Here is a 24,521-nt window from a genome sequence, read left to right as displayed (position 1 = left end):
TTTACAAGAATGTACTAATATGTAAGGATGGACAAATATATGGCCACTTACGCCAAGAATCTCTGGAAAACATTTGAGAAGGACACACAAGAAAAGTGAGCTAACTTTACAAAGCAGCACAGAATAGATACCAATCGAATGATAAAGATAGCACTGGAACAAGACTTCAAAGGGGAATGAGATTACTGGATGTGTACACTGGAGTGTTTAGAAAACACATATAAACTAAACCTTGACAGAGAGACAGGATTTGAATGCAAAAGGAGAGGTATTTCAGGAGGAGCCAAAATTAAAATAACTGCTTGGTGACTCCACTTACATAAGGGATCTAGAGAAGTCAAATTCACAGAGACAGAAAGTAAAATGGAGATTGTTAGGGACCGAGGGGAGTGGGCAACGGGGAGTTGGTGTTTAATGAGAACAGAGTTTCAGTTTAGAGGATGGAAAAGTTCTGGAGATGCATGGTGGTGATGGCTGCAGAACAATGTGAATGTACTTAATGCTACAAAACTGTACACTCTAAGATAGTTAAAATGGCAAATTTTATGTCGTATGTATTTCACCATGACTAAAAAAAATAACCGCTTGGCTGGAATGGCAAAGTTTACCTTGGTGATAAGGTAAGGTAGGTTCTGCTCTCTGGGGCTATACAGAGTATTTTCATTTTTTTTTTGTCAAATGTCAGCCTTCAAATACAGCTTCCTCACCCACCTTAGCTCTGTTTTCTTTTCTCTGGGTCTCTCTCTTTTTTTTTTTTTTTTTTTTTTTGAGGTTTAGGGTGGGAATTCTCTCAACAACTCCTCTACGGGGTCCTTGAGGGCAGGGACTTATTTAAATCCTGTGGTGCCCAGCAAAGAGTGTGGCACAAATTAAGCTCATTAAACACTTGGGGTCTAAATGAAAATACTAACAGTAAAGCCTACTAGTAAAACAACCCACACGATCTCCATCACAGCCAAATCCTGGGAATGTCGGCTGTGACACTTTTCCTTAAGCCTCTAAAGACTGGCTCTCGAGGTTTGTAAACCTAAGATCGCTTTCCCCAAGATTCTCGCTCACAGGTCGGGCTGACGGAGAAGTAACACATATTCAAGGCAACCATTTTCTTAACCATCTTCTAACGCGGCCAACAAGAACCAAGTAACAGGCCTCGCTGCTTAAGCAAGGAGAGGAAAGAAAGAACAGATTCCACGGCGATGGGAACTTGAGTCTGCCCATCTCGTAGTCGCCGACGGGAAGGGCTGAGGGAGCACTGGAGGCCCGGCCAAAGCCTAGTGCAGCCCTTCTCCAGGTTCGGGGTGTGGAGACGGGAATGGTTCCGGAATGACCATTCAGGAGGGACGACGGCTGCGCGAGGGGAGGCCCTGGGATGCTCCGGCCAGGTTCTGACAGGCCATCAGATCAGAGACAGCTCCCCTCCCCGCCCAAGCCGGCGCAGCCCAAAAGGAGGCGCGGCCCATCCAGCGCACCTTTTGCCTCTCCTTCCTTTGGCTCTCCGTCTCCTCCAAGGGTGCCTCCAGCTCCATAATGTCCCCCCAGAGGAGTTTCCCAGGCATCATTCGCCGCCGCCGCCTCCTCCTGGGCTCGGTGGCCACAACCACCTACGGGCAGCGGCAGCGTGAAAGGAAGCGGGGGCAGGGCGGCCGCCCGGCCAGGGCCTACGTCACTTCCGGGACACGCACCGCGCGGCGGGGAAAAATAATCCCGGATACTCTCGGTTTAAACTCATCCTTTGCGTTGCAACCTTCCATCCAATGAGTGTGAGCGATCTCGACCGGCCCACCCTTGTTCTAAAGTGATTGGCTGCTAGGGTAAAACCCTGGCCAGTCTCCATAAAGGATGAGCAAACTGATTAGCATAAAATGATGCGGGTTTTCTTTCCTCTCCTTCTCTCCCCCTCCCCCACTCCGAACAGTCTTCCTCGGCCCTGCGGAGTCGCTTTGGGGCTTTCCAGGGAGCACTGCTGGGGCTGAGAAGGCCCTGAACTGCGGCGGAGAGGGGCCCGCCCGCTGCGGGATGGCGCGTGGGCAGGCCCGAGCAGGGCCGGTGGGGAGCGCCACGCGCCTCCTAGCCATTCGCCGCCGGAAGCTGCAGGCCTCAGCCCGCCCATTTCGGGGTGAGGCGTTAACGTCTAACGGCTTTGCGCGAAGCCGGCGGTCCGGCGCTGTTGGGAAGGGGTTGGTGGGGTCTGGAGTGGGCAAGGGGGGCTTGAAGTGAGGGTCAGGGCTGGACAGTCGTTTCTCAAGTCTTAAGTTTTAGTCAGGAAATAGGTCCTTGGTTCATTTTAGGTTCTTTCCACACTCCCCAGTGACTGAAGGGAAACTAAACCCCGAGAAAGGGATTTACATGTCTGAAGACACAAAACCAGCTCGTGGCATAGTCAGGACTAGAGAGAACGCTTCTGAATCTGAGATCAGTGCTCTCTTGCCACACCATCATAAAGACTTTGTTTCGCAAAGCGTTTGGGGGAAGATGCTCCCATGAAATAATAACTAGGAAAACTCGGGAGAAACGTAGAGAGAAAAACAAGCCTAAATGTCTTCGACAGATGACGTAGTTGCAGTGAATAAAAGGATTTTATTTTATTGGAGATTAACCGCCCCTAAATTACAACCTCATACAAAACTGGAGACCTTTCGACAATACAAAAGGTGGATTCCTTAGCATACTTCTTTTCTTCCGCCACTGGTGCTGGCTGGTTAGCGTTCTTTTTCAAAGCCATTTCTTTATCTCTTCATGATCTCTTCACCTCAGCTACCCTTGAGTGGAGAATGAGAACCCAAACTGAGATTGTAGGTGCAGGGGCACTTCACAACCACTTGACAATTTCTAAGACACCAGCCTTGTTACCTCGGCATCAGACTTGTGTCTTAGCAACATTACATATTGCTATATACATCATGGAGTTGCCCCAAACTATTGGTCCAGAATAGCTGAAACCACAAATGATTGCTGCAGGCCTTCTGCCCTACTGTGGATTGGCCTGAAGTCAAAGGACTGTGTATCTAAAAGTCACCTTATGGGTTCCATACTGTGAACAAAGAGTGTCAGCAAAAGATAGTGGAAAAAATGCATCTCTCTAGAGTATGAGAATCGCTGTGCATCTCTAGATGTAAATCCTTTTCTACCATTCTCGTACACCCACCCCAATTCTACCATTGTAAGGTCTTTGTAGCCCTACAACAGAGCATGAGGTGCATAGGAACATGGAGTGGATGTGGCAACTTCACACATGTAAAATTGGGAAAATAATAGGGACAGATGTTAGTATGTTGTGGTTAAAGACCAAATATAGATGAAGTAAAGTTTTTAGCTTCTCTAGATTCTATTTTTGGCATTCATTTTTCTATCAGCAAGTATGTAAATAAAAAGGACTAGACCGTTCAACTCTCCCTATGCCAGAGACTAACAAGCATATTAGTGTTTTTCAGAACGACCTTCTGTGATTTAGGACATTCTACAACCCTTGCCTTTCTAAGCCCCAAACTCCTTGAATCAAATCTCTGTCTGGTGTCTTAAACCAAGTCATAAGTAACTTCGCCAAGCTGTGGCTTAGCTGGAAAAAAATTAGGTGCTACCAAATTTGGGTAACTATATGTTCTCCAGGGACCTCAACTAGAAAACTTGGGAATGGTAATGAAGGGATGGAGAATTCTGTTTTTTCTTTCATATTTGTTCCCGCTATAACTCTCAAGAGATTTGTATCTGATAGTAAAATCTATTGGAGAGGACATGAAGGAGTAGCATAATTTAAATGTACAAGTAATTCAAAATATAATATTAGAACATGTTTATTTTCCAAAATATCTTACCAAAATCACTGATATAATTTCTTAAAATTTAAGAGAATACCTCATCTGTTTCTCGATTCTATAAAGATTTATCTTGCCTTTGGCTTCAGCTCCTTAAACTCTATGACCTTAAGATATGAAAATAAGAGGTCTACGACCATACTACCCTGAACATGCCCAATCTTGTCTGATCTTGGAAGATAGAGGATTTACACTTGCCTCTCTCTGGTCATTCTCAAGCCTACAGGGCTAGGGTTTTTTTTTTTTTTTTTTTTTGCTTTTTGGTTTTTTTACTCCATAGTTAAAAAATAGAAAGTTAAAAAGAATAAGTCATTTTGCATCTGCATTTCAGTTTTATGTGACAAAAGGAGCTGAACTACCATGCTTAAATGTTAGGACATGGAAACAGTTTAAGGAGCAGTTATAAATTGATGAAGAGACACTGTTGCATAGAATGAATGCTTAGAGTATAAAGAAGTAAGGAGAAAATGAAAGAGGGAACAGGACATGTTTCCTCCATTGCTAGCCACATGACCTTGGCCAACTCAACTCTAAAATCTGGTCTTTTGAGTGGCCCCTGGGTGGCTCAGTTGGTTAAGTGTCCGACTTCGGCTCAGGTCATGATCTCGCAGTGTGTGGGTTCGGGCCCCGCGTCAGGCTCTGTGCTGACAGCTCGGAGCCCGGAGCCTGCTTCGAATTCTGTGTCTCCCTCTCTCTCTGCCCCTCCCCTGCTCATACTCTGTCTCTCTCTGTCTCTCAAAAATAAATAAATGTTAAAAAAAAAATTTTTTAATAAATAAAATCTGGTCTTTTTGTTAGTAATGTGGGGACAAATATGACTTCCCTGCTGGTAGTGCAGGGAAATTGGAAGGATCAGCTGATGAAACAGTACTGTAGAGAAGATGATATACAGAGCTGCTTACATTTCTACCTTTAGGTCAAGGTTTTAACAGCCTCGAGGAAGACACAGCTTTTGTACATTTAGCACATGTACACTTAATGTATGTAGCTCCTAATTCAAAGGTAGAATTTTTTTTAAGGTTTTATTTTTAAGTAATCTCTGCACCTAATGTGGGGCTTGAACTCACAACCCCAAGATTAAAAGATTAAAAGAGTCCCATGCTCCACCAACTGAACCAGCCACGCACACCTGGGGGGAGGGGGGGGGGCTTTTTAACTTTTAGAGAGAGGTCTTACTGGTTTTTTAGCCAATTACTTCGTAAATGCTTTGAATCAAATGGTGGAAGAGTAGTGACATCAGCTACCCAGAGAGGGCACTGTTACCCAAAAAATGGAAGCTGCTTGCATCTAAGGTTTAAAAGGAAGACAGATCTGTAGAGGCCAGCAAAGTAGTCATGAGTTTTTGATACCCACCCCCCCATTCTTGTTTCATGACTCCCGTGTCTCTCTTCCCCACTCCATTTTGGCAGTAGCCTTTCTCCCGCATTCCCCCAAAGCCTTCTCAGCTGTAGGAGGGATTCTCAAAATGTAGTCGTTCCCAGTTTTCAACACTACTACTGTTCTTGTTCTCTCCATTTTTTTTTCCTGACATATCTGACATTTTGAAACCTCTGTCTGCTAAATTGCATTTAGTAATAGACTCATGATCATTCTAATCTATAAATAAGATACAAACGCAGCTTAGCAATGTCACACCAGCATGTGATGGTGTTCTATTACGGAGCTGGTGTAATTTCAGCCACTGCCAAAGAAACTTGAGGTTTTAATTAGTAAGGAGTTAAGCAAAGGAAATATACAATTTCTATTAGAATCTTTGAAATATTGAAAATAGCTTGCAGAACCCAGCTACTCTCTGAGGATTCCTAGGGGTCTGAGATCCCACACGAGAGAGGATGATCTTGTATGAAATGTCTAAATTAACCCCATGATTTGCATATTTTATTCCTATAGCATCAGGCATAATATTTCCTATTAGCCAAGACATAATAACTCCCCAGGCAAATCCAGATTTGGATTGGGATGAAATTTCTTATAATCTTAATTTAGGGGCATCTGCATGGCTCAGTCGGTTAAGTGTCTGACTCTTGATTTAACGGCTTAGGTCATTAGGTCTCAGTTCATAGGATTGAGCCCCATGTCGGGCTCTTTGCTGACAGCATCATAGAGCCTGCTTGAGATTCTCTCTCTCCTCTCTGCCTCTCCCTCCCTCTCTCTCAAAATAAACATTTTTTTTAAAAAAGAATAAAAAATACTTTATTACAAAAAAAAATCTTAAAGGATTGAATCTCTAAATGGAGGAATTCAGGACAACTTAGCAAAAACAGGAGACCTATATAGAAGGCCATGTATTCAGACCAGTTTTGTGAATATATAAATATATAAAAATATGCATATGTATATTTATAACAATATCAGGTGCCTCCTGCATTGGGCACTTTGAATAGATGAGCCTTGGATCTTACAACAGTTCTGAAAGGTAGATATCTTACAGATGAGAAAACTGAATCAGAGAAGTTTGGAATCTCTCTCCATCACACAGCTCCCAAGGATTGTAACTGGGATTCAAATCTGTCTGAATCTGGGGTGCCTGCATGGCTCAGTTGGGTGGGCATCAGACTTTGGCTCAGGTCATGATCTCATGGTTCCTGAGTTTTGAGTCCCACAATGGGTTCTGTGCTTTGTGCTGACAGCTCGGACCCTGGAGCCTGCTTCAGATTCTGTGTTCCCTTCCCTCCCCCCTCCCAACGTGCACTCTGTCTCTGTTTCTCTCTTTCTCAAACATTAAAAGGGGGAAAAAAAAAGACAAAACAGGGGCACCTGGGTGGCTCAGCCGGTTAAGCATCTGACTTTGAGTCAGGTTATGCATGATCTCATGGTCCACGAGTTTGAGCCCCTCATCGGGCTCTGTGCTGACAGTCCAGAGCCTGGAGCCTGCTTCAGACTCTGTGTCTCCCTCTCTCTCTTTCCCTCCCCTGTTCATGCTCTGTCTCTCTCTCTCAAAAATAAACATTAAAACAACAACAATGACAACAACAACAAATTTGTCTGAATCCTAAACTCAGGTCATCATTCTACCTCAAGGGAACCATCATGCGGAGGAAAAATCAAGAACTAATGTCATCACACACAATATTGGGGGGGGGGGGGGGAATGCAAGCCACCTATTTAGAGAATAACCTCCCAAACAACACGCATACCCATCTTTAATATCTGTTGTCATATGTTGTGTTTTAGAAGAAACACAACTTTTAGAAGAAAAGTTTTATTGGTCTCACAATAGGTTTCATTTAATACATCTAGAGAGTGTCATAATGCATCCAGTGGCAAAATTAGACGGATTTCATTGGTCCCTACATGTGACTAGAGCCACAAAAGACTTTGGATTCCTCATTCTGTTAAGAAACTTGTCCAGGTCCAAAATCAAAGATAGAATGAGTTGTTGCTGCTCCCTTTTCCAAGGAGTAACAAGGATAGTACAGAAATGGAGAAGTGGAAGAACTCTGGAATCTTGCAGGAGTTCAGTGTTTTGTAGGATCCTCACTTAATCTTCCCCCCCCCCCCCGAGGCATATTTGACCTATAACCCTCACTGAATCTTATAAGAACAAAACCTTACAGTCAAGAGGAATTTTTGGGATGTCTGGGTGGCTCAGTCGGTTAAGCGTCCAACTTCGACTCAGGTCATGATCTCATGGTTCGTGAGTTCAAGCCCCACATCAGGCTCTGTGCTGACAGTTCAGAGCCTGGAGCCTGCTTCAGATTCTGTGTCTTCCTCTCTCTCTGCCTCTCCCCTGCTCATGCTCAGTCTCTCTCTCTTATAAAAATAAACACTAAAAAATTTTAATTTAAAAAATCATCTAGTTCAGCTATCCTGTTATGCTAAGTATATACCAATCAAAGGATCACTAAGTCTCTGCTTGAATACCCTAAATAATGGGAAATGCTTTCATTTATAAAATGTCTATTTCATCTATGGGTAGTTTTGACTAGTGGGAAGTTCTTTATCTGAGCTGAAATCTTTATTCTAACTTTCATTCACTGACGATGATTCCAAGCTGTCACACCCCCTAAAAAAATGCCTCCCACACAAGGCCTTTCTATACAAATTACCCTTCTTGGTGCTTTGCCCAGGGTTTCAAATGTCCTTGTGACCACAGCTGATCTTCTTGGAAATGCCATAATAGGTTGCTCAGAGCCACTACAAGCCAATAGTCAGAACTGAGCGGGCCAACCACTACTTTTGTACATGGGCATATGTGACCTCTCCTTCTCTGTACTCCCCCAGAGCCTGGAGACAGCTCTCTATGGTGCCAAGCTTCATCTTGCCTTCACTGTTATCTTGTCTTCACTGGTGAGAGTTGGAAAGAGGCACCCTCCAATCATTCAGTCATGCTTGAGATCTAAGGCCTTGACAACCCTTAGAAACCTCTCAGAACAAACATCCCCTGAACCATAAGTCAGCATTAGCATCTATCCAATATGCTGAAACCAGTCCTGACTGCTCCATATTCCCCAAACCTGAGAGAACGGACCATTCCACTACCTGCCTGAAAAGGCCAGCCAGAAAAAAATCTGGCAAAGCTGTCTAAGTCTTAGTGGAAATAGACCAGATGTAAATGAACTATCATCCATCTTCCATCTTTTCTCTAAATCTCTAATTCAGAACCTCCTTGAACTCACGAGCCATTCTGCAACGATTCTGCTTCCTTTCTATCTCTACCCTCTGAGAACATCCTGATTTCTCACTGCCATGCTACAGAGAGTGCCTTGAATGTGAGGAGGAACCAGAAAAACAGTAGACCCAGTTGCTGCCACACGTATTTGGACATTGCCAGTCAGTATGATGTGGGGCCATCTGTTCACGTTTAAGGTGGTTGCAGAAAAGATCTTTGGCAGCAATGACTAGAGAGAAAAAATTCTTGTTGTAAAGTACCCAATACATCTATATAAACTTTGATAATGATAAAAGACTTTAGTTGCAAACAAAGTATCTATGCAACCTTAATACACTATTTTCGGGAGTTTTATGTTGAAATCTGTTGAAATGCACTTAACATAAGAGTGGATTAGTGTAGGTAGAGAAATTCACTACTGAGTATAGTAAATTAACATCCTATGTAATTGGGAAATTAATGAATGTCTGAAAATTTGAGTTAATCACATTTAATTGGAAAAGGACCATGTATTTTATGGTTTAATTGCAAAATAATCTGTATATTCCCAATAAGCTCATAGTAAAATAATCTTTTAAAAAAGCTTTAAAATGTCAAAAAAAAGGGGAAAAAACAGCAACTAGAACAAAATAGGTAATGAGATTAACAGAATCTCATACTTGGCTTTAAAGAATTCTTACATATTCAGTTGATTAAAATATTCTATATTAACGCTGTACCTTTTTACCAAAGAGTTTCCAAAAGAAAAATAAGAATTAAACATTTATGACTGGAGTTAGCTGTAGTAAGGAATTGGATGTGAGTGTTTGACCGCTCTTTGTGCCTTCAATGTTCTGCAGAAAATTCTGTCTTCTTTTTAGTCCATCCAAAATGACTGAATTATTAGATGCCAGACTCTGTGTCCTAAAGATATTAAAAATAACAGAATTATTACCTTCCAAAGGGGCCTAGGCTTCTAATCAAGGCATCATACCTTCATCTGTTACTTTGAAGCAATATAACATTTTCTAACACTAAAGCGCGCTTAGAAGTTAACCTTTAAAATCTAAAGTGCTCCTTATATTTTATTTTTTAATGTTTATTTATTTTTGAGAGAGAGACAGAGAAAGAGCATGAGCAGGGTAGGGCAGAGAGAGAGGGAGACACAGAATCTGAAGCACGTTCCAGGCTCTGAGCTGTCAGCACAGACCCCAACGCCGGGCTTGAACCCACCAACTGTGGGATCGTGACCTGAGCCAAAGTCAGATGCTTAACTGACTGAGCCACCCAGGTGCCCCTAAAGTGCTCCTTATATTTTAAAGGCTTCACAATAGCACCTCAATTATTTGGCAGCTGCTTTCCAAGAAGTTCATATTTTTTGAACATCTTCTCAGATCCAATATCAAGTATATTCTAGTCAGAAACAGTAAGTTCCTTGGTGGCTGGCTGGCTCAGTCAGAAGAGCGTGTCACTCTTGATCTTGGGCTTGTGAGTTCAAGCCCCACACTGGGTGTAGAGATTACTTAAATAAACACACAAATTTAACAAAAAAGAAAGAAAAAGAAATAACAAGTTCCCTAAAAAACTCTTCTCTACAAGTGAAGTAACCCATACCTTGAGTAATTTCTTTTTTGAGACGTCATATGAAAGAGAAAAGCTGACCATAACATTTTTCATATTGACAAGATTCCTTTCTAAGGAGCTGTAGGCTAGGTTAGTCCCTTATCTAACACATCTGCCTTGCTTCAGCCAAGTCACATTACTATTTGGGCATTTTGCTTTTGACATTCCCCTTTTCTCACCTTGCATCCTCTCCATCACTTGCTCATTACAGTAAGATATGCCTTGGGGCTCCTAGGTGGCTCAGTTGGTTAAGTGTAGGACTCTTGGTTTTGGCTCAGGTCATGATCTCATGGTTCCTGAGACGGAGCTCCACATCAGGCTCTGTGCTGACAGTGCAGAGTCTACTTGGGATTCTTTTTCTCCTCTCTCCCTCTGTCTCTGCCCCTGTCCTGCTCCCGCTCTCTGTCTCTCAAAATAAATAAATAAACTTAAAAAAAAATAAAACTAATATCACCGTACTTTAAAAAAAAAAAAAGAGATGCCTCAAAAATGTATCCTCCAATAAGTGTCCCCCCAAACATTTCATTACTTTTAATTCCACATCTCTTCAGCAATTACAGAGAGTTTCCACTTCATTTTTTTTTTTTTAAAGTAAACTCTACCCCCAGTGTGGGTTTCCCCTGAGCCAGCCAGGTACCCTCCACTTTGTTCTTGAGTTCAATTCGGCTACTTATGTTTTGTTGGTCTACTCAACTAAAGTGCAAATTTCCTATGGGTAGCAACATCTTGTGGGTCTTCTCTGTCCCTCTCATTCGTAACAATTATGGCACAGAGTTGATGTTCAAATGCTATCTTCTCTTCCTTTTCTTGATTATACTTATAAGTCTTTTAAGAGAACCATATTATACGCAATTTTTTAAGAAATCAAATTTCTCGGGGTGCCTGGGTGGCTCGGTCGGTTAAGCGTCCGACTTCAGCGCAGGTCATGATCTCACAGTCTGTGAGTTCGAGCCCCGTCTGTGAGTTCGAGCCCCGCGTCAGGCTCTGTACTGACAGCTCAGAGCCTGGAGCCTGCCTTGGATTCTGTGTCTCCCTCTCTCTCTCTGCTCTTCCCCCACTCATGCTCTGTCTCTCTCACTCTCAAAAATAAATAAACATTAAAAAAATTTTTTTAAAAAAGAAATCAAATTTCTCAAGATTTCACAAATTTAAATTCTCACACATATCCTTGACAAATTTAAATTCTTGCATGTCCTTGACATGCAAGTCAAGGAGCAATTGCCCTTACCTGTTTTGGGTTTGATTTTGTTTTTGTTTCTGCTTTTTTTTTTTTTTTTTTTTTTTAGCAGCAGGCAAAGGTTTATTAGAATATAAGATTAGAAAGGAAGAATAGTAGAAAAGCTCTCTTTACAGAGAGGGGACATTTGAAAGTAAATGCCCAAGGACTATAGGCAAGGGTCCTTGTTTTATGGGGTTCTGGTCAGCCCTCTGTTTCTGCTTTTGCCAAAGTGAAAGGGGACCCATAGCTTGTTGGTTTACACTACCATTGTTTACTTTGGAGACAATATGTGTTGATACTTTCAAGACTTGATATGAAGAGCACCTGGATGGCTCAGTCGGTTAAGCCTCTAACTCTTGGTTTTGACTTGGGTTGTGATCTCACAGTTCGTGGGTTCGAGCCCCCCGTTGGGGTTGCGCTGGCAGTGCGGAACCTGCTTGGGATTCTCTGTCTCTTCCTCTCTTTCTGCCCCTCCCCTGCTTGTGCTCTCTCTCTCAGAAAACAAAAACAAAACAAAACCAGAAAAAAAAAAGACTTGATATGAATTAAACAATTCTTTCAAGCAGAAAAGATCTGTTTCCCAATAAGAAGTAAAGATATATTTTTAAACTGCAGACCTCCAGGAATTTAGCCTAAGGTAGAGTCAGAAATGTCTGTAAGCATTTATATGTGAAAACAATCCACTGAAGATTGATTTATTACGGCAAAAAAATGGGAATCTAAATGTCAAAGGAGGGAAAATAATAGTTATATAAATACTAGAGTCCACATAACAGAATACTAAGCAGCCATTAAAACGAATGAGTTGGATCCGTATGTATTGATTGCAGGATATGCATGATACGTTAAGTGAAAAAAGAAAGTCACAGCTCTGTATGATCTGTTGTTAAAAAATAATTATATTTCTTCTTTTTTAAAAAAAATAATTATATTTCTAAATGCACAGAAAAAAGTCCGAAAGAATATAAACCACACTGTCAACAATGTTTAGGTCACCTCAACGGAAAGGCAATGGAAAAGGTTGGGGAATGCAGACTGTCAGTTTCACCTTTTGCATTTCTGTATTACTTTTTCAAAAGGAAGTATATAATAATTTTGTATAATAAAAAACTGGTAAAGATATATGCCAAATTTTAAGACAACCTTTTTGAAAACTACTAAATAACCTCAGGGGAATGTTCACACTGTACCCTGAAAAAAGCACTATGCAAAACAGTAATGACAGTATAGGGAAAACATTTAGACAAAATACATAGATCAATATGTTCAGACTGAAGTGTTATAAATATACCAAATATAAAAGGATTTTTTAAACACATCTAAACGGTAGGGTGATTATAGGTGCTTTTTAAAATGCTTTTCAGTACTTCTCAAATGTTCTATTATGTGCATATTACTTTCATAACACGTACAATGTTTAATTTAAACAAATAAACATGGAGGGGCGCCCTGGTGGCCCAGTCGGTTAAGCCTCCGACTTTGGCTTACGTCATGATCTCACGGTTTGTGAGTTTGAGCCCCGCGTTGGGCTCTGTGCTGACAGCTTGGAGCCTGGAGCCTGCTTCGGATTTTGTGCCTCCTCCTCTCTCTGCCCCTCTCCCACTTATGTTCTGTCTTTCTCTGTCTCTCAAAAAGAAATAAATGTAAAAAAAAAAATTTAAACAAACATGGAAAAGATTGGTGGAAAATAGCTGCATCTCTTTCTGAACTGCGTAGAACCAGAAATATAAGTGAAAACTTCTAGCCCTCAGTTCAGGAAGTGCTTCATTTATAGCAGTTCCTTCCTATATTTAGAAATAATTCAAGATTTAGTAGTAGTGGAACAAATTTTGGTTCACATTCAAAATGAACTCTATCCTATTATGTAAGAGATTTCATTTTAACTTTATACAATTCATTCAGTAAAGGCTGGCAGAATTCTATCACTATAAAAAGTGTATTCAGGGGAGTCTCCTACTGGGTCATTCAGTACTCCCTTGAGTGTAATAATTCCTGAGGAATAGTGGCTAATCAAACACTTTTACATACACTTACCGTGGAGAATCTATTCCACTGTCTCCCGCCATGCTGTGATTTTCTGTTCCTTCCAGATGACTGTGTTCATGTTGGACATCCTGAGCCAACACTGGCCTATGTGAAGGGCTGAAAAGTTCTAACTTTTGCATGAACTGTTTTCTCACTTCCTGATTCTGAGCACCCTGACTCCAGCTAGCTGGTTTCTTTCCTATGTCACCAACCAAGTCTTGTAGGGTTTCAGTCTCAGAAGTGGCTTTCCTTGTGCTATAGTAATCAAATACACTTCCATCAGTATCTGCTGAGGCTTGCACACATGTAGCAACACTGGGTCCGTCTTCATAGTTAAAACTGGACCGAGTCCCTGAATTGAGGCCACAGCTTTCAGCAGAGAGTTTAGGTGTTTGGCTTTCACCTGGGTTAGTGAACAACCCAGTGGGCTTGTAACACTCATTTCCTTTAAGCACCTGAGGCTCAGACCTGTGTATTCTGCGGTTGTACTCAGTCAGAAATCTTTCAGTCCCCTTTTGTTTTCCTAAATGATTCCACTTGCTTCCCCCTGTAAAGGAATACTGAATGCGGCCAGGCAGCATTTGACATAAGTCATCATTCTCAGAAAAGTCCTCCTCATCTAGATATAATGAACTACAGGCTCCATCATCATCTTCCACTTCCTTCTGATACAAGGCCTGGTTATCCTCAGAAAGCCCTTCGTTTTCTGGACTCACAGTCTTTGTTTCCTGGACAAATGCCTTTCTTACTTGTGTTTCTTCTGAGTCTCCCTCTTGTCTCTCAGGTTGTCTCAAACAGTTCATACTAACTGGGTAATCCAAAATACCAAGATTTTGGAACTGGTGTATTGTTTTATCAACTAGTCTACACGCAGAGGAAGCATGGCCTAGAGAGGAGGAACCTTGTGATGGCAGCACATACTGTGTTTCTTTTGCGTCCCCTAATGTGTCAAAGTGAGAATAACTTTTCCTCAAGACTTCAGGGATTACCTCATTTTTTCCACCATACACATCGTGTCTCCTCAGGCTTTCCCTAAAGGAAAAACATTTACTACCATTTTGCAAAACACTACCTTGAGAGTGATTTAAGAGGGGATCTCTAAAGTCATCACTGATAGGCTTGACGGTAGAGTTATTCATAGAAATGGATTCTGCTGTCAGTTTATCTTCATACTGTTCAGCACGTGGCTGTTTGCCTTTACTCTCAAAGATTCTTGAGGAATCCAAAGACCTTGACCTTTGGAAAGGCTTTCCCTTTGGTCCAATCTGACCTGGTTTCAGATCACTGGTCTGGATGTCGTGCCCTTTGGTTGTTGGGTTCCCTCGGTAAGACAAACCCTGGAAAGGATTACTAATTCGCTTCTTGTAAAGCAAATGGGAACCTAGCATTGATGGATTCTCATCAAGTGGTTTCTGAACTAGTGCTTCATTTGGGCTTTGAATTCTGGAGGTGGGCTGTGCAGCAGGGGACTCGGGATGTTTCTCCAGTCTAAGGCTTCCTGGAGGAGGCTCACTTCCCTGACTCCTGGCTTTGTGTCTATCCCTATGAGAATGGCCCCGCCTTCGAGGCCTTGCAGACCGGCCCCGTCTTTTCTTAACTCCCTCTTTTGAAGGATATTTATGCCTGACTGTCAGCAGATCAGTGGAAGTGCCCTGGCTATTGTATTTTTTCTGTTCTTCGTATTTTTGCATTAGGACGGTATGTTTGATTAAATTGTCAACAGTCAGAATGGGATTAATTCGTTTGATAATCTCATGTTCAATGTCTCGAGGGATATTGTCCAAGTTATCTTCATCTCTAACAGGCCATTCTTCTGGTGGAAACTGGGCAGAGAAACTACTGTGCTCTATTCTGGACTTCTCCTTTCTGGATATACTACGCCAAAAGAGGCGAAAGCCAAACTTCCTGCCTTTTTCTCTGTCTTTCGTGTATGGTAAAGGTTTGGTGCTTTCACAGACGTGATTCCCCTCAGACAGGGAAACTGCTTGATTCTGTCCCAAAGATTTGGATTCCCGCAGACCTTTCTGGCTTTTTCTAGTCACTTCTGCAGCAGCCGGTGTTTCCTGTGCATCCTGAGTGCACAGATCAGGGAAACACCGGCAAGACTGACAGTGAGAAATGGGGGCAGCCTTTTCTTGGGCCACCTCTGCACAGCTCTCCACGCTCACCAGATAAGTAACGCAAGTTGGCATCTGGCAGCTTTCATCCGATAGGTCTCTCTTATTTTCATGGGGCGTTATATTCGTAATGAAGTAAGTCTGAGGAGTGACTATGAAGTATCCTTCTCCAGTGTGATAAATTTTCCTTTCTTTAATCAGAGTTCCCAGAGTGGTATAGAGAATATCTTGAGGTGGAACTGTGATGCCTGAAACAAACGAGCATTTTATTACACTGATAGATTTTGAATGAAAAACATTTCAATGCCTGAAGTCAGTAAGTCAGAAATGACCACACATTTGCCTGATGAACCCAGAGCTGACTGTAACACAATTAATATATGTGATTAAAATGCCAAAGAGGCATTAATAATAATCATAACTTAATTGAAAAATGGGAATATATTTTGGCCCACACAAAGACATAGGGCTAAGTTAATGTTTAAGTAGAGAAAAAAAATGAGTCCACTCAAATACAAACACTAAGCTATATAACCCCATCATAAATTTATTTTATTTTTTTTAATGTTTATTTTTGAGAGAGCGTAAGTGGGGGACGGGCAGAGCAAGACAGGGGATCCGAAGCCAGCTCTGCACTGACAGCAGAGAGCCCGATGTGGGCCTCGAACTCATGAACCGTGAGATGGTGACCTGAGTCAAAGTCTGGCCCTCAAATGACTGAGCCACCCAGGTGCCCCACCCATCAGAAATTCAAATGTTCACTTCAAGAAAGCATTCTTGAAGAGTTTTTGAAAATAATCACAGTCTCCTAGCTTAAATCTTAATAATCTAAAGACAAAATGAAAACCAGCTTGTGTCAGGGGGAGGGCAAACTATCTAACATCAATATTATGATAGTTTTTCAAACTAGGAAGGTAACAAATCTTTTTAAAAGAAATCTCCGGGGGTGAGGGAGGGCACCTGGGTGGCTCAGTCAGTTACTCATCTGACATCGGCTCAGGTCATGATCTCACAGTTCAGAGCCTGGAACGTGCTTCAGATTCTGTGTCTCCCTCTCTCTCTGCCCCTCCTCTGTTCATGCTCTGTCTCTCTCTGTCTCAAAAATAAATAAACGTTAAAAAAATTTTTTTAAATAAATAAATAAACATTAAACATTAAATTAAACATTAAATTAAATTAAATTAAATTAAATTAAATTAAAAGAAATTCCTGGGGTGCCTGGGTGGCCCAGTCAGTTGTGTCCATCTCTCGGTTTCAGCTCAGGTCATTATCTCACAGTTTGTGGGTTCGAGCCCCGCATCAGGCTCCAGAGCTGGCAGTGCCAGGCCTGCTTGGGATTCTCTCTCTCCCTCTCTTTCTGCTCCTCTCCTGTTCATATTGTCTCTGCCTCTCTCAAAATAAACTTTAAAATTTTCCCTTTTCCAAATAGCAGCGTTCAAAACTGTATTTATGTTGTGAAAACATTTTTGAATAACACTGGAAGAAAATACATCATATATTAACATTGATTTCCTTGAGTGGTGGTACCATAAGTGGTTACTTCTCTAGATGTTCTCGATTTTCTACAATGAGCATATTTTACAATGGGAAAATTTTTTAAATACTCTTCTGCAGGGGTGCCTGACTGCATGTTGGGTGCAGATTACTTAAAAATAAAATCCTTAAAATTATTTTAAAGATAATAATAATATTATTAATTAATCAAAAAATACTCTCCTACATTCATGCACTGGGATATCATGGCAGCTGTGTAAGAATGAGATAGATCTATATATAATAATACAGAAAGATTTCTAAAATATGTTTTTAACCTAGGCAAGGGGCAGAGAGAATGTAAAGATCTAATTTGGGGTTGCTAGGTGGCTCAGTTAGGCGCCCGACTTCGGCTCAGGTCATGATCTCACGGCTTGTGAGTTGGAGCCCTGCGTCAGGCTCTGTGCTGACAGCTCGGGGCCTGGAGCCTGCTTCAGATTCTGTGTCTCCCCCTCTCTCTGCCCCTCCCTGGCTCATGCTCTGTCTCTCTGTCCTTCAAAAATAAATAAACATTTAAAAAAATGATCCAATCTATGTTATAAAAATAGAACACATATGCTCAAATACAATTTATGAAAGTATACACAGGAAAAGAGACTAGAAGCTGTTGCCTTTGGGAGGTGGCAATGGAAGGATGTGACTGGCTGGGGGTGGGGGGAAGATGAACTTTCCCTTGTTTTGCTCTGCACTCCTTTCTACAATCTGATTTGTTGTCATAAGCATAATTTTTGAGGGGCGCCTGGGTGGCTCAGTCGGTTAAGCATCTGACTTCGGCTCAGGTCATGATCTCGCGGTCCGTGAGTTCGAGCCCCACGTCTGGCTCTGTGCTGACAGCTCAGAGCCTGGAGCCTGCTTCAGATTCTGTGTCTCCCTCTCTTTCTGATCCTCCCCCATTCATGCTCTGTCTCTCTCTGTCTCAAAAATAAATAAACATTAAAAAAAATTTTTTTTAAAAACCCATAAGCATAATTTTTGAAAAAGTTCCTTTGGAAAGTAAAAGAAATACCCTTATTAAATTTGTTGATGCAGGCCTTTTCCTAGCAGGGCTCTAATACAAGGGTCTACAATAGAAAAAAAAAAAAGTAGATATCGCCCAGTTTATTCACATGTTTAAGATGATTTCTAAATAGGGGCGCCTGGGAGGCTCAGTTGGTTGAGTGTCTGACTTCAGCTCAGGTCTTGATCTTATGGTTCATGGGTTTGAGTCCCATGTCGGGTTTTGCACCGACAGCACAGAGCCTACTTGGGATTCTCTGTCTCCCTCTCTCTGCCCCTCCCCAGCTCGTGCTCTCTCTCAAATAAATAAGTAAATAAATACACATTAAAAAAAATTTTTTTTAAGTTGCTGAAAAACCTCTTTAAAAAAAATGACTTACAAATAGAAAGCAAACACATACAATGAACTAATAGAGAAAACTTGCTGTCCTACCTGGGTAATGTTTCATCAAATGCTCCAATAGTGATTCCTGTGTCACCACAATCTGAGCAACATTCATATCAGATATAGCACAGCAAAGAACTTCAGCCAAAGGTATAAACTGAGATTGAGCTATTGGATTCATTTGCACTGGAAAGACATCACCTAAATTGGAGGTTTAAAAAAAAAAAAGGAAAGGTGATAAATTTGTAGTAAAAAATGTTTAGGGGGGCGTCTGCAGGTCACTCCGTCAGCTGAGCATCTGACTTCGGCTCAGGTCATGATCTCACAGCTCGTGGGCTCAAGCCCCATATTGGCCTCTTGTGCTGACAGCTCAGAGCCTGGAGCCTACTTCAGATTCTGTGTCTCCCTCTCTTTCTGCCCCTCCCCCACTCATACTCTATCTCTCTCAGAAATAAATAAAACATTAAAAAAAAATTTTTTTTAATATTTGAAATTAGTGAATCAAGAATAAAAACTGAATAGTACATGGAATTGCTATTTTTTTCATCATTTTTTCCTCAGAATCTGTTAACATGATATGTACAATGATAGAGAGCATAGAAGAAAAGTTTTACATTAGGGTCCCTACTTTTTAAGAAGTTTGTAGACTTTGTCACTGCTTTACATGTAAGAGATAGTAAGTCCCCAGATGAAAGGCACAAAGGGCTATCAGAGTACAGGTTGGACAATGCTTATATGGTAATTCTCATCTTTCAAAGCATTTTTTTTTTCCACATTAGCTATCTGAGGCAGGCGGGGATGGGATTCTTCTTTATAATACAGAAAACCTTCGGGGTGCCTGGGTGGCTCAGTCAGTTGAGCATCTGACTTTGGCTCAGGTCACGATCTCGTGGTTCATGGGTTCATGCCCCGCATAGGGCTCTGTGCTGACAGCTTGAAGCCTGGAGCCTGCTTTGGATTCTGTGTCCCCCTCTCTCTCTGCCCCTCCCCAACTCATGCTCTGTTTCTGTCTCTGTCTCTCTCTCAAAATTAAGTTTAAAGAATTTAAAAATTAAATTTAAAAATTAAAAATTAAAAAAAAATTAAAAATTAAAAAATTTTAAAATTTAAAAACTTTTTTAAATAAATAAAATTTAAAACATATATAGAAAACCTTCTGAAAGCTCAAGAAATTGTCCCAAGGTCAGACAGCAAGTAGAGTGACAGAAATAGGTCTTCTGACTCCTAATCCAGTATTTTCATCATTCCACATTTTCCTGATTGGAATGATTAGGAAGGAAAGAAAGTGCAGAAATGTTTTTCACAAGCATAAAGCCACGGAACAAAACCATGGAAGGAGGAAAGCACAAGGTATATAAAAGCATGAACAGAATTATCCTGGTTGGATAGAGCTGAAGGGTTATATCAGACCCAAGTGGAAGACCGACTGGAAATGGAAGCTAGACCATATTGTCCTTCCTCCTTGCTAACGTATTAAATAAATGTCCTTAACTTGCTATTACTCACATTAGAGTTTTAGATTCTGCTGAACATCCAAGGGAATCCCTCAGTTACTTGGACATGAAAGACTAGGACTCAGGAAAGAGATTTGGGAATCAACTAATACAGATGAGATCTGAAACTATGGAGTGGAGTAAATTCTTCAGTGGGAGAGTAAGGAAGAGAGCCAAGGAACACTTAACTACAGGACTGTCTACAGTTAAGAGACAATAGGGGCACCTGGGTGGCTCAGTCAGTTGAGTGTCCCACTCTTGATTTCAGCTCGGGTCATGATCCCAGGGTCAAGGGATGGAGCTGCACATGAGGCTCCACACTGACCATGGAGCCTGCTTAAGATTCTCTCTCCCCCTCAGGCCCTCTACCCTGCTCATATGTGCGTGCTCTCTCTCTCTAAATAAATAAATAAATAAATAAAAGCCACTAATCCCATAAAAAAGAGAGAGATAATAGAAATAGGGACCCACAAAAGAGAGAAGGCCCCATAATGGGAGTAGAAGGGAGAGAACCAAAAGTAGAATAAAATGCTCCAAAGTGAATAGTAAAGCAACAGTGTCAAAATGTTTGAATGAGATCAAAAGGTTGAGGGAGGAGACAAAACGGCCATTGAATTTCGTGATGAGAAAGGGACCACTGGTGACTTTCATTAAGAGTTGTTTCCATAGAAAAGAATACCAAAACTAAATGTCAAGTTGAAGGGAAGGGAGTTGGTGAGAAAAAAGTAAAGTTAATGGATCCTCCTTCTAAAGCAGGGTTTCTTAACTTCAGCATTTTTGACATTGGTGGCATGAAAATAGGGTGACCAACCATCCCAGGATGACCAAAACTCAGGGGTTTCCTGGGACATAGGATTTTCAATGTGATAACTGAGAAAGCCAAAGGCAAACCAAGATGGTTGGTCGCCATAGCCACATAATTCTTTGTTGTGTGGGGCTGTCTTGTGCACTGTAGCATGTTTAGTCGCATCCTTGGTCTCCACCCACTTCTAGATGCCAGTAGCATCTCCCACGGTGGCAGCAACCATACTTCCAGACATTGCCAAATGTCTCCAGAGGCAGGGGAAGGCAAGACTGTCCCAACTACAAGCCATTGTTCTATACCATTTGTTGGAAAAATCGATTGTGAACGAGGAAAAATCGAATGCAAACCAGCAAGGAGTAGGATCAAGTGAATATGAATGTGTGTGTATCTTGTGATTTTCTTAAAAGAAGATCTCTGCACATTTGGATGCAAAAAGGAAAGGCTTAGCGGAAACAATGTACGTGATTCTGGGAGACAGAAGACCAGGGAGACAGCAAGATCCCAGAAGAGAGGCATAGGAAAATGCACAAAAGGCACAGGTAGAAGAACTGCCTTAGAAACAGGGAAGATATTATCATCTGAGATCTGAAAATAGAGAGTGGTAGAACACCAGAAATATACTGAAGCATAGAAGGAAAACAAACAAACAAAACAAAACATTAGCACAGCAAGGTCATCTGATCTCTGTAAAGTTAAGGCAGGGAAAGAAAGGATAGGAATAGGAGGAAAAAAAAAACAGGAATGAAGAGAGGAAGAGTGGAAAGGGGGGTGGAAGAGCTATTCTTGGAGTATACTAAATAAAAAAAAAATGAATACAAAGATTATGAAGGAGCCCTGGGTCTCAAGATGATGGAAGTATGGTTTCTGGCAGGTGAAGTGGCGATCTGCAATAGAAAAGGGTGAGAGCCAGGGAGGCCAGCAGGGCTTCTCGAATTTTAATGTGCATATGAGAATCCCCAGGAGATTGTGCTAATGTGCAGATTCTGATTCAGAAGGTCTGAAGCTGAGCCTCTGATTCTGCATTTCTAACAACTTCCCAGGTGAGGTCCACTTGGGAATGGTAGAGGGTTAGGGTGGTAATGACAGCAATGTTAAAGTAGGTAACCATTCAACAAATAAACATGGCCCTGAGGCACAGGGAGTCAAGTGTAGCCAAAAGGAAGGCAAAGAACTGAGAAAACCTGGTTATGCCCTGCAGTTGATTCCCCTAGTGATAGTGGAGAAGCCAGTACATTGTACTGGTTATTGAGGGGGAAGGAAGGTGGTGAGGGCTGGCAAGGTATGAAAGGTTGTAGCCAGCTGGTGAGAGGCCCACAGTACTTACTGTATCTGCGTGAAGAAAAAGGGCTGTCACAAGGAAACTGGTAAACAGTTTGCTGTTATACATAACGTTGGTCTGTTTCCCTGTGTACTTTAGCTTCTCTATCTGGCAGACTGGGGCATCTCCGAACTTGGAAGGTCACAACAGGGCAGAACTGCCGTCTGCCACCGAGGCAACTGAGGTTAGGATCTGCTCTTGTGTACTTGTGGCTATTCCACTGGGTGATGCCAGGATACTTACAGCATTCTGAGAAGCTAGGATGAATGGCTAATCGATTAACATTTCTAAGGGCAGTGATAAGAGATGATGCTCTGAAGCTTACTGTCCAGAGGGACGATAGCTGACCTAAACCTCAAATTCCTCCTAGAGACTCTACCTCTAAGCTGAGTGTAATAAGTCTCTGCCTTTCTTCATTCCCTCTTTGCCTTTCTTTTTTCCCTCAGAATTTGGGATTTACCTTCTTTTCTTTCATCTCCCTCCTCAACCAGAAAAAATATAGGTACAATTTCAAATAGTTCCATGCTTCTTTAACATAACTCTATGTGCTTAATTTGAAATAAGTGACTTTTCGGTATCTTTCTTCCTCATCTCCCAAAACACTCTTAAGTGACTTTTTTCTTGTATGTGATTTTATATTGATTACCTGCCCCCCGCACCCTCCCCCACACTTTCATGTGGACTAGAAGTCCTTCATTCAAAAAGAGGGAGGGGAAAGGTCTCTCCTAGAAAGTTTAGGGCTAGAGTATTGGCGAAGTATAAGGCAGAGCTTCAAAAGTTTTGCTCAACCACACAATCCACTTTCAAGCCTCACCTCATCCCTACCCTAATCCCAGTCACTTTGAACTTTGAGATGGGAGGAGGAGGAGGAAGCATTAAAAGGAAGGAGATGAGTGGCTAGAGCGTCAGCATCCCTATCGCGCCCTCTGCCGGTAGCTGTCCATTTTTTGGCAAATGAAACAAGGAAGCTGTAGGAAGGGTGGGGGTCTAATACTCTGATCTCCACTATGCCTTCGGGATACACTGAAGCAGCCCGTTTTTTAGCTCAACCCTTAAATTTATTTCCTCTTTTCACAGGAAAAATAGTCAAAATGGATTTTTCATGGGGCTGGTGGGAGGGATGCACGGGATATTCCTGTACATTTTTTTGCAATCTCCCGTATATCTAAAATTATTTCAAAATAAAAGTTAAATATAGATTTTTCAGAAGGCACTACTTTTAGGGGCACCTGGTTGGTTCAGTCCATGGAGTGTGCAACTCTTGATCTCAGGGTTGTGAGTTCCAGCCCTACACTTGGTGTAGAGATTACATAAAAATAAAATCAAGCAGATAATCAACGATCACTTTTAGTTAACAAGCAGATATAAATGAGAAACAGAACTTTTTTCTTACATTTAAAAAATCCCAAGCAACTTCTTTTAAAGAATCCTGACACTGCTTGCCAAATCTAAAGACACTCTCAGAAATTGTACTCATAATTCCTACCACGGTGTGGGAATGAATATTTTAAGAGTCAACAAATCTATCAACCAGGAAGTCAAATGGCCTTTTTTTTTCTCCTTAAAATTAATACAGCAATATGTCAATTGCATTTTGGAGGAACATGTTAAATTGCATTTAACCTCTGCTTCGGAGCTCCCTCTAAACAAAGCCTAGAGAACGTTTCTCAGAACATTTCCTTCATAGCCATTGGTAAGATACGTCTTCAGGTGCATAAATCATCAAGAGTTGTTTGTGCAGGAAAGCAGAGTGAACCCTGACATGGGAACATTTGTGACAGACGCAGGAATCATTTTCACGCTACAGCCATCTTTTTTCTTTCAGTAAATAACCCTTAACAGAGATTTCCACCAAATATTAACTTTCTGTGTAGAAGAGCCCACTTACAGATGTGACCAGATTTCACAGTGAGGAAAAGGCAATCCGTTGGCTTTATCCTCAATTACTATGGAGTAATTGAAGAGCACCCTTAAGCCCAGGCCTGTCGTGGACCTTTGACCCTTGACCTGTAGCAGTGATCAGAAGGCTAGGAGAGGCTGTGTGCCAGAGTAAACAGTTCCCAACAATGTTCTCTCTGTTTACACAGTCTTGCACTCTTGGGTGCTGCAGAAATGGGAAAAGCATTTAGGCTGAAAGACTGGTTTGACCAAAACACCAACAAAGTCGAACCATATATATTGGTGCCTCCTACATTTAATGCCATCTTTTCCGAAAGGACTTTCTGTTACTAACTTGCTGTTCTCCCAAAGGATTTAGTTGCTATTCATATATTTTTTGAGTTTCCAAATTACGAGTTCTAAAACAATTATTCTTTAAAAGTCCACTTTGGGGGAGAAGGAAAAAAAACAGCACAAGGCAAATTAAATAGATGTGGTGTGTAGAAGTCCAATCAGAAATGAAAGTATGGAGTTCTGAACTGTCACAGGTTGACAAGCAGGCCCCTTACGGCTTGGGATCCAACAACTGTGACTGGAATTGGCACTCCTGTGCGACGGATATAAATTCATATAACCCCCCCCCCGCAAAAAAAAAAAGTTAAAAAAAAAAAAAATACAACCCCAGGCAATCAATCTCTGCCCCTGATGCCTAATAATAGTGTCCTA

General features: G+C 41.6%; 2 protein-coding genes across 5 annotated transcripts in view; both read right to left on the bottom strand.

The window, feature by feature from the left end:
- DDX50 (DExD-box helicase 50) overlaps nt 1–1,682 on the bottom strand; it is a 32,764-nt gene extending 31,082 nt beyond the window's left edge. Inside the window, exon 1 of one of the 4 annotated variants that reach the window (XM_043596502.1) lies at nt 1,470–1,682. In XM_043596502.1, the coding sequence (XP_043452437.1) occupies nt 1,470–1,559 (90 nt within the window). In that variant the 5' untranslated portion in view covers nt 1,560–1,682. The remainder of the gene's footprint in view (nt 1–1,469) is intronic. The other 3 variants (XM_043596504.1, XM_043596505.1, XM_043596503.1) reach the window with 3 other exon arrangements.
- A 5,316-nt stretch (nt 1,683–6,998) lies between these two features.
- Nucleotides 6,999–24,521, bottom strand: part of STOX1 (storkhead box 1) — a 52,699-nt gene continuing 35,176 nt past the window's right edge. The window contains exons 2-4 of the mRNA XM_043596501.1: nt 18,350–18,502; nt 13,280–15,635; nt 6,999–9,327 (exon numbers count right to left, since the gene is read on the bottom strand). Coding sequence (XP_043452436.1) covers nt 9,180–9,327; nt 13,280–15,635; nt 18,350–18,502 — 2,657 coding nt within the window. The 3' untranslated portion in view covers nt 6,999–9,179. The remainder of the gene's footprint in view (nt 9,328–13,279; nt 15,636–18,349; nt 18,503–24,521) is intronic.

The sequence above is a fragment of the Prionailurus bengalensis genome, chromosome D2 (assembly GCF_016509475.1).
Source record: "Prionailurus bengalensis isolate Pbe53 chromosome D2, Fcat_Pben_1.1_paternal_pri, whole genome shotgun sequence".
Classification (NCBI taxonomy): Eukaryota; Metazoa; Chordata; class Mammalia; order Carnivora; family Felidae; genus Prionailurus; species Prionailurus bengalensis.
The sequence above is the reverse complement of the archived record's forward strand: the minus strand, read 5'-3'. Positions and strand labels throughout refer to the sequence as shown.